This window comes from Crinia signifera, chromosome 8 (genome assembly GCF_055691185.1).
Source record: "Crinia signifera chromosome 8, ASM5569118v1, whole genome shotgun sequence".
Classification (NCBI taxonomy): Eukaryota; Metazoa; Chordata; class Amphibia; order Anura; family Myobatrachidae; genus Crinia; species Crinia signifera.
Window position 1 is genome coordinate 120,127,112 of NC_139224.1, and position 10,878 is coordinate 120,137,989.

General features: G+C 40.9%; 1 protein-coding gene across 1 annotated transcript in view; it reads left to right on the top strand.

The window, feature by feature from the left end:
• PLPPR4 (phospholipid phosphatase related 4) overlaps positions 1 to 5,669 on the top strand; it is a 104,346-nt gene extending 98,677 nt beyond the window's left edge. The window contains exon 7 of the mRNA XM_083157064.1: positions 1,924 to 5,669. Coding sequence (XP_083013190.1) covers positions 1,924 to 3,267 — 1,344 coding nt within the window. The 3' untranslated portion in view covers positions 3,268 to 5,669. The remainder of the gene's footprint in view (positions 1 to 1,923) is intronic.
• Positions 5,670 to 10,878: the final 5,209 nt, after the last annotated feature.

Below are 10,878 nucleotides of genomic sequence, written 5' to 3' on the forward strand. Positions count from 1 at the left end.
TAGTTTTTATGTTCATAACATATTTAGTAAACCAAGCCCACACTTATACCAGAATTTCTTTGTGTTGTGGTCTTGTTGCAGCTATAGAGCCATTAAAGACGTGTTTAGTTAAAGACTCCAGGTTTGACAGGTTTTTTTCATGCACAGATGATGGAAGTAAATAATTTTTCTTTAAGAGAAACCAATTTCTACTATATACGCCGAAGGTGTCCGCATGGCGCTGTCATTGAGATAGTCTTTATCCATCTATCTATATAAAGTCCAGCATGTCTGCACTCTAAGCAAATTGTGAATATATGGGATACTCCATTTAAAAAAAGTCCAAATATATAAAAAATAAAGGAAGATAGGTCACTAATTGATGCAAATAAATAACTGTTGAACTAATTGTAACTCACAAGCAGTACAAAGTGCAGTACAATGCAGTCAGTCAATGCATTGACTGAACTTTGTATGGGTTCAGTATGATTTCCCAACATTCAACAAAAAGGTGATCAAAATACCGACAAGAATGGGCAGACAGTAAACATACCGACATGTTCAACTTCCCAACATTCATTATGCCAACATGGTCAAAAAGCCAGCATGGTCAAAATGCCATCATTAAAAATGTCAACATGTCAAAAAGTCAACATGTTGTTTTTTTTTTTTTTGGGGGGGGGGGTTCTAGGTTGATATGGACACCGGATAAGTGTATCACATTACCTCACATGCTTTGGGCACACTGTTATAATCTAACTAGGCCCACTGGGATCTTCAAGTAAGAACAAGTCGGTTTCAAAGAATAAAATCATTAAAAAAAAACGCATCTTGACTTTTTTAACATTTTAAATGTTGGCAATTTGACGTCTCCGTATTTTCAATGTCGGTAAATTGACTGCATCTCTTTTGTATTAATTGTGAGTTACAATTAAAATGACAGTAGTAAATTTTTTTTGCATTTAAATAGCTATCTGTTAAGGGTGTATTATGTTATGTTGACAAGAAAGCTGATGTTCTTGTTTGCACTATAATGGAAGAACCACTATGTCAACCCTGTAAAATTCTAATTAAAGCATTTAATGCTGTTGGCGGATTTGCTGTGAACATGGGTTGACAAGTGACAGCATGCCATTTACAAAATGTAACTGCATTTGCATATTGCGGTATCAAGTCTGGTTGTGATCTTTAAAACAGGATTGAATTAAACTTACAGTCTGCAGTGATTCTGGTGCTGAATAGAAAAATAGTCAGGACACACCTGCATTTTTGCCACCACTCCCTGTTAGTTCACCCAAATGGTTCCTGACTGCTAATCACTTTACAAATCCTCTCTGCAATCACCATTGCAAGGCCATTGCGACAGATGTGCAGTGCAACTTTGTGCAGGCATATGATAGCCGATAATCTTTCAACTGTGCAGAAATTGGGTTTGCGTACATCTCTGAATCAGGCCCAGGTGCTTAGATGTCTAAGTAAAAATAAAATTAAAACAGAAGAACCCATAAAACACATTAACAAAATAAATGACTGGAAGAAATTGCAAATAACGGAAAGCAATTGTTAAAAGTCGCTGTTTAATAACCGGCATGTTCTACTTTCATTAGCAATAAAACTTCCAGCAGAAAGCTATGTTTGGTGAAATAATTTGAAAATCCCTGGGGCTTTTCCCACTTGCCTCTACAAATTGATTATTTTTAACGTAATGAGCCTTAGAGGGCAATAATTACAGCAATAATAAAAACATTGAGTCCTAATAAATCTGAGCAAATTTAACTCATTTTTTTTTCTATACTTTTTGTCTTTTTTGTCTTTGTGGAATTTAGACCACATACATTTGACTTCCTCTTACTTTTGCATTATTTATGTTTTAATTTGTGTTACTCTTATTTTAGGATAATTCTAACAGTATTTTTCTTATGATTTTCTTTATATATTTGACAGGGCCTTTATGCTGTTGGAAACTTTCAGCCCAGTGAAGACAACATTCCCCAGAAACCTCCTCCTCCACTCAGAGAGCCATTAAGGTCATTAACTGACCTCGGTCAAGACACCAGCAGGATATTACCAGGGAAAAATGGGAGTAGCACTGATGGCATCTCTTCCCATCCCTCTGAATGTATCTTGAACAGAAATAATCGAGAGTCAGGCTCACTGACAAATATTAAGAGAGCGAGTACAGATGTAGAAGTATTAACTCCCCGAAGTCCCATGGGCAAGGAAAACATGGTCACATTTAGCAATACTCTTCCCAGAGTTCATGCTCCATCATTTGAAGACCCAGCTAGGAGAAATGCAACTATTCATGCATCAATGGATTCAGCTCGTTCAAAGCAACTTTTATCTCAATGGAAAACTAAAAATGAAAGCCGTAAACTGTCTCTGCAGGTTATTGAAACTGAGGGTGGACTATCACCACAAAGAGTGATAGAAATGAGATCCAGTTCTGAGCCTGTGAGGGTCGGTGTCAATGGAGACCATATTGGCCCAGGAAATCCATACTTTAAATTACAACCAGGTAGTGTGCCAGGCTGCAACAATACCGGAATTCCTGGTGGACCTAGAGTGTCTATACAGTCACGACCTGGATCATCTCAACTAGTACATATCCCAGAAGAAACTCATGAAAATATTTTAAATACATCTCCTAAATGCAGTTCTGCTAGATCAAAGTGGCTTAAGGTTGCAGAGAAAAGTGTTGCTTGCCGAAGTAATAGTCAGCCGAGGATTATGCAGGTCATAGCTATGTCAAAGCAGCAAGGTATGCTTCAAGGTAGTCCAAAAAGTTCAGAGGGGAGTACTGTCAGTTGCACTGGATCCATCAGGTATAAGGCCCTTATGGAACATGAACCATCAAGTATTGTGCGGATTGAAGCCCATCCTGAAAACAACAGGCCAATTATCCAGATGCCTTTAGAAGGTGAAGGGAGCGGATCTTGGAAGTGGAAAGCTCCTGAGAAAGGAAGTTTGCGTCAAGCTTATGAGCTGAATGACCTCAACAGAGACTCTGAAAGCTGTGAGTCATTGAAAGACACTTTTGGGACTGCTGAAAGAAAAAGAAGCAATATTGACAATGATCACCTTCTTCATGGAATAACCACAATACGAGTGACACCTGTAGAAGGCAGTGAAATTGGCTCAGAGACTTTATCCATTTCATCGAGTCGTGACTCTACTCTAAGAAGAAAAGGCAACATCATCTTGATCCCCGAGAGGAGTAACAGCCCAGAAAGCACTCGGAATATCTTCTACAAAGGAACATCACCAACACGCACCTACAAAGAGTGAAAAAATAAGGAATGTTTCCATTGGTTTATGCCCGAATCAATTCTATTTGATAAAGCTTGTGCTCTTATTAGTTTGGAGACAAAAAGAGAAAATGATCATACACGTGCCAAATTTACAAATGCTCAGATGGTCTGTGGTAAAACTTTACTGATGTAGACAATAAAACCTAAACTTGTGCAGAATGGGACAAAATAAAAGCACAATGGAAAGAAATCAAACCAATGTGAAGGAACAAAAGCATCATACAATCAGTTTCTTTAAACACAAATGACTATAAGAAGTAAAGAGATATAGTTAGAAACAGAACAGTGGTACTTAGACACTTTATTTCATGAATGTGCCAACTTTGATGTTTCTTAATCTACGAAATACTTGTTTCCACCACAAAAATAGCAGAGATTTTTTTTCTAATGTAAAATATATATACATTTGCAGATTATGCACTAACATGTTAAGAGGTGGCGCTTGTTAAATCTAGCTAGCAAATCTGCACAAGTACATAATACAGTTACTATGTAGTTCTTTTGACCGTTCAGTTGCTTCTGCTAGGGTGGTAATGACTGCCTTTGTACAGAATATGACATTCGGCTCTATTATTGTGGAATAATCACACTTGACTTGCCATAATTTTGTGCAGAACTGTCCTCACGGTTTACTTTGAAAAAGCGTGGGTGTAATTCACTTACAATAGTATAATTGTTTTATTTTATTAGTTCTCCTGTAACCTGCTTATTATTCAAAGTGCAGATTGTACTCATGAAAAGGTGCTCAGTAGTGGAGACATTCATGTACTGTGGATGTCTTGCCACTTTCCATAACTTTTCCTCTTTTCATAATCTCATAAACACAGGGTTTAATGTTTTTAAAAGTAGGTATAAGCCTTCAAGGTTCATTGGTTCCTTGACATAAACAAATATATTTTATACAGAACACTGCCTGATCATGTTATGGAAAGTGATGAAAAGATTTTATATTGTGAGATGAAATGTTCTTAAAAGATGTATAAACAGAGTTGTAATACAAATGTGGAACGTAGGTACAAAGAGACCGAGGAGAAAGGTCAATGATCTTTGATGAATATGACTAACTTTGTGAAATGGAATGCTTGTCCCAATGTGGTCATTTTGTGTAAGCCGTAGTATACCCAAAAGGTTCCACTGGATTGTCTTTAACATACAGACCAGAAGCAAATGGTTCCTCTACTTTTTTAATATTTATTTTTATTATCAAACAAAATATCACAGTTTGGGCTAAAGATCAAATTGCCCCTAAATGAGGCACTTTTGACTTCTATAGTGTACACATTGGGTGTTAATCTGGAAACACAGACGATATCGACCCAAAATGTTTCCTGTTAAATTGGGGCAACATATTGGGCATATTGTTCAGTGTGTATGTCGAATAGGCTGCATGGCCAACTGAGTGATATTGCCTGCGACATGGTGCATGCTAATGAATAACAGAACAGTGATCTTTCCATCTTTCAATAGCTCATTCTGATGTGTACCCAGGATCAGATATGTCATCCTGTCGGGCTGGGTGCACTTAACGTAGTGTGTACTTACTGTAGCTATAGGACAATGTTTTCCCACTTAATAAATAGGTATAAATGGAGCAAGTGCAAAATCAACATGACACCCATCTGTAAATTCGAAATATAGTTGAAGACAAAAATATATATTGGCCCCTCTTGACATATTCCTTCATCTCATCAATTATCCCATTTCTGAGGGTGGTTTATAATGTTATTCTAAAATCTAATTTGAGAAAATGTAAATCTCAGTACAGTGTATCAGGTATGTGACTTTTTTCTACTCGAACTTTCCAAAGTCTTAAACATGATTTCTGATTGTTTCAGTAATCCCTGAAACTGTGCTCTTTACATGGACTTTGGTCGTGTAAATCATTTTATACTTAAAGTGCCAAAATCTACTTTTTTTCCTTTATTTCTTTTTCTTTATAGTGGGCGTAAAATGATATCAAAATAGGATATTGTGAAACATCAATTAAAAAAAGTCCGTTATTTCAAATAGACACCTGCATGAATATTTGATAAGATAAAAAAAATGCCTTTTGTAAATGTCACATTTGTTTACATTATACTAATACCTTAATTTCAAAACAAATATCAGATGACATCTTTTTAAATTTCTAATTTTCTTACTTACTAAAGGGGCACTAATTTCTTTGTGAGGCTGTGCTTTACTGAATAAAGATTATAAAATATGACTATGTTTTTCAACGAGAAGACCTGTATGTAAAGTATTGTGTTTAATAAAATGTTATGCAAATGTTTTCAAAATTGAAAAATTTGTAAATTGCTATAAATGTATTTTATCAATGCTACTGTGTGAGTTTATTGTGTAAAACACCACAAAAAAATAAAGATACAATCTACAATATATTTTTGTGCTCCCATCTGTAAAAATCACAAAATGAAATTTGATGGGGTAAAAAAAAATTCTACTTTTTTACTTTGATGCTGAACATTCTCAATTACAGTAGATCTGATTTTTGTCATCTCTTGTCTGTAAGTTTTCATATTTAAAGTACATGAATAATTCTCACGAAAGTCTATCTTTGCAGTTAGGACTACATTCCGATTAATGTGCAAATAGTGCTGAGAACAATTATGCTACATTTTCTGAGCTGGCCATATGTCCCCATGTGACCAGAATTAACAAGAGCACATGTGGCAATAATATTATAGGAGGTGCAGTGTACAATGGACCTTATTCAGCACTGGTCATTTCTACAGCGCATTTCGCAATTTACCAATAGTGGATATTTTGTACATGTTCAGGACCTTTTCAGTGCATACGTGAATGGGTCTTGCAATGTAGGAAGCTTAGCTTAGCTTAGCCGGCAGCAGACCTGGGGGGGTGGTGATGGCCCTCATTTCCCAAAAAGGAGGTGTGTCACATATGTTAAGGTGGGAGGGGGGGCGTATATAATCCAGGATCTCCACAACTAGCTGAGATTTCCTGGCCTCCAAAACAGGCAGCTTGTGTGTCTCCATTAGTGCTGCATGACGCCTGATGGTAATTGAGTCATCTAATGCCTTGAGTGAGCGATCTGATACCTGTGTAGTAAGAAGCAGGTTTATTCTCTACTGCAGCAGGAGGCGTCTGCTTATAATAGACACATAGACATCTCCTGCTGCATTACCATACAGATCTATCATTGCTGTTTCCAAGGGAGCATCAGTGATAACAACTCCAACCATATCTGAACTAGCCCCAATGCTCACATATTGCAGCAATTAGACAGAAATTGCAAGTAGTAAGTACCCATTGATTGGAGCATGTAAGATGGTACTGGGACAAGATGCTACTATAAAATGTTATATAAAAAAAAATACAAACACTCATATACCTTGCAAGAATTAAATTTTGTTTTTGTAAAACTAGTATAATATTTTTAACTCTGTGATTTTCATTTGATGAATAAATTGCTGCCTCTGGCCATCATCAACTTGCAATTTGCACAATTGTTTAAGTCCTTTAAACGGGTGCCGGACGGGTTCCCGACAGTCGGGATCCCGACAGTCGTTTACCTGACGTCGGGATCCCAACTGTCAAAACGCGACAGCCGGGTGCCTGACGGCCACCCGCTATCTTCCCTCATGGGGGTCCACGACCCCCATAGAGGGAGAATAGAATTAGTGGCTCGCAGCGTGGTGAGGGCAGCGTGGCGAGCGCAGCGTGGCGAGTGCAGCCAGCCCACACAGGGCTTATTTGCGCTCTCCATGCTGTCTGACTCCGGCCATTCGGGATCCCGTGTCAGGATGATGACTGTCGGGATCCCGACTGTCGGAGTCCCGTACCATACCCCTTTAAACTGGTACATGTGCAACTTTTACTGGTTATATTGGACACTGTTTGCCTCATAAATTCCCACAAGAATACCCATAATGCATTTTCCCCGTGTCTACACAAGCCTTCCAACCTCTCTAATAGCCCCAATGCAATTGGGAGGTACAAGAACACCTTGCCTGGAAAAAAAAGCACACACACAATAAAAAGGTGGCCAAAAAATATGACACTTGCAGTTGTGTCTAACTCTGAAGGAGGTGGTCAGTGATGATTTCTGTTCTGAAAAAGCCATTCATTTATTAATTGATGCATATTCAACAAACTTGAAAGCTAGTCTTTCTTAAGCTAGTGCTATATCAAGTGTGTTGTTGGGAAGAAATAAATGCAATCCTGATTTTTCACAGTTCAGCAATTATCAGCCGCCTACACATGTGCCAGCATGCAGGGCCGCCACTAGAAATGTTGGGGCCCGGGACTGACCTACAGTCTGGGCCCCCAGTGGCACAACACCATACCTCCACCCCCCGCGCGCCCGCCCTCCCTCCTGCCAGCACCCCCCCGCCCCCTACCCCGTCCCCCTTACTAACCATCATGTCGCTGCAATGTCCTCCGGCTCCTTTAGTCTCCACGGTCAGGTCCGGAGCGCACACTGTACAGTGCAGCCTGCAGAGCGCCGAGCCCCTCTGTGTCCTAGGCTCGGCGCTCTTCAGGCTGCACTGTGTATTGTGCTTGCCTGGTTGCCGGGTGGGGGAGGCTGTGTGCGACTGCGGGGGGGGGGGGGGGGGCTGTGGGCAGTGCCTGGGCCCCTCCAGAGGCCCGGGCCTGGAACAGCTGTACCCAGGACACCCCCCTGTCGGCGGCCCTGCCCGCATGGTCCTGCTATTGTGGTAGTAGGAAGGATTTATTAAGAAATGTGATTTTTAGACAGGGACTGTCTGTAGAGTGGCATCATAAAAGCAAGCATTCTTGTGGCATCTGCAATACTGTACACAGCTGCAATGGCTTCTGCACCTTACTTCCTGTGGCCATGCTGCATATCATAGGACTTCTCAGAAGCTTGATAATCCATTGACCTTTGAATGACACAGCTGCTGGGACTTGCATACCCTCTATTTAGTGGCCCCGATTCAGGACCGCTTGCTAAGCAGTGGTCTATCACTGCTTAGCTAGAGGCTAAATGCCACCCTGCCCCCCCCCCCCCCCCACAGTGAATCCCCTCAGTAACATGCGAGGGAATGTATGCAAATACATCCCCCTGCATGCAGCCATACTGGAGAGAAATTATTCGTTGGCCAATGACCATCAAATGATTTTTCTCCCCATCAGAAATAAAAGTCAGTCTGAGAATTTTTTTTCCAGCATTTTCATGGGGATGCCCATAAAACGTTCCCCTATCCGCCTCCGTCCACCCCCTCTCCTGGAGGGAACGGATCAGCGAGTGTGAAACTTACTGAAGTCGTTCGCTCCAGGGATCTGCAAATGAGCAAGTATTTGCGTGCGCAGACCCCTACCATCGGAACGGGGTCGAATTCGGACCCTTTCCAAATGATGTTGAATCAGGCCCAGTGTCTCAATGCAAAATGCAGGCAGCTATGGCATTTGCATATATTTCCACAGCTGCTGCATACATATTTGCAGCTACAAATACATTTGTGTACATCTCTGAATCAGAACCATTAGATGTATATATGACCAGTGTCATGGTATCAAAACACCACAATTTTCAACAACTGGTTTTACACATTGTGTATGTTTGTTATGGTTGGAACTGTTCATTTTCTTGATGCTGATTTGTGATGTACAGTAAGTCTTTAGGTGAAGGAAAACTAACTTAACATACATTAAATTACTGTCACAACATTCAAGTATTCTTTGGTTCTTACCTGGTTTGTGACTTCTCCTGTCAGTTCAGCTCTGCTCCATGCTGCAAGGAAGTTCTTTGTGGTCTGAGCTTTGCTAATTTATCACAGCACCTGGCAGTTCTGTGTAACCTGACCATTGCTTATTGATTTAAGCACCTGAGTGAGACATGCTCAGTCCTCATTGATTGAGGCACCTGTTTGAATCCAGTTCCTTGTGCTTCCTATAAAAGGCAGCCTCTGGCAGACAGGCTCTGCCAGAGTATAGCGCAGAATTGATGACAGAATAAGGATTAGTATAAAAGTAACAATACCAATTTATTTGTACACACAATACTTTAAAATGAGGTGCAATTGCCTGGGGGGGGGTTTTAAAATACAAAAAATGGGAAATGGGAAAATAGAAAAAGCTGCGTCCAGTACTGGGTGTTAACACCTTATTCTCTGGCCAGTGGAGGAGGAGAATGTGGACAATGGAATAGTCTTCATAGACACTGGGACTGGAATCCCTTTGCAGAGTGTCCTCCAAATCTGAACTAGGATGGTGTATGTCCTTGATTTGGATTCTCTGTGGTATAGGGTTCCGCTTTAAACCATAGGTCAGTACCTTAGATAGGTGGCGTTCCTTCACAGGTGGGTACTCCAATTGAAATGGTTGGTGGATGAATGTCCCGGTCTAGTTCTCCTTTGCTGGTAGAGATGATGTAGTTTTTCTTTTGCCAAGGTGATGTCTGGATGGGCAGCAAGAATGGGGGGGGGGGGGTGGCTGGGTAGCCTGGTGTTAACACCCAGTACTGGACGCAGCTTTTTCTATTTTCCCATTTCCCATTTTTTGTATTTTAAACCCCCCCCCAGGCAATTGCACCTCATTTTAAAGTATTGTATGTACAAATAAATTGGTATTGTTACTTTTATACTAATCCTTATTCTGTCATCAATTCTGCGCAATCTCCCCCCCCCCCCCCCAATTGTTTATTGTTCTATAGGGACTGACAATCCCTGCTTCTGATTGCTGCAGGCCCAACCGCTCACACAGGCGCCCCAAGCAGACACCCAGGTGTCTGTTTACCTTTTTTCTGCCAGAGTATAGGTTCATACCAGCTCCAGCATTCCTGTGCCTTATCCATTACCTTGAAATTCCTGACTATTGTATTTGACCTCGGCTTGTTTCCTGACCATTCTCCTGCATTCTCCTGTTTGATCTTTGACCTGTATTATCAGGTGTATGATCTCAGCTTGCCTAGTGACCATTCTTCAGCTTCATCCTAGTGTACTGCGAACTGTGCTTTCCTGTGTATTACCCGGCCTGACCTTGGACTCCCTTTGCCTAATCCTCTGGTACCTGCTTTGTCCGTTCTGATCTCGTTCTGGCTAGCCGACCATGCTTCCATATTTCACCCTCGTTAGTACTTATACGAACTCACAACGGAAACCTGACCAGGGGGCCACGACCGACGTGTCCGGCGCCGCAGAAGCCCATATCCCAATTGGTGGAGTCACTGTCAGAAAACCCCCGGCACGGGTAGACTCCACGTCCCTGCGTCAGGTCACGCCAATTCCCGAGTTAGACAGAACATTACATTTTCCTACACAGTTATTTTTTTTGAGATGTGGGTGGATGAGAGCATCCTCAGATTTGGTGGGCAGGCAATTACTTTTTATTTTCCATGTTGTCTAACGGTACATCCTTCTACGCTGCTATGTGCCTGATTTTGCCACACTGTAGCTGCATCTTTTGCTGCAATCTTGATCACAGCTGCATGGCTAGCCACAGTCATGCCTGTGTCTTTCTGCTAATGCCTTGGCCTATTTTTTTTTTTAAACTGAGACACCTACTTGTAATATCTTAGGAAAGTACATTTCCATCACTGTACTTATTAATATGCACCACTGACATATTGGTCACACCATCAAAACTTACAACAGCACTATGGCAG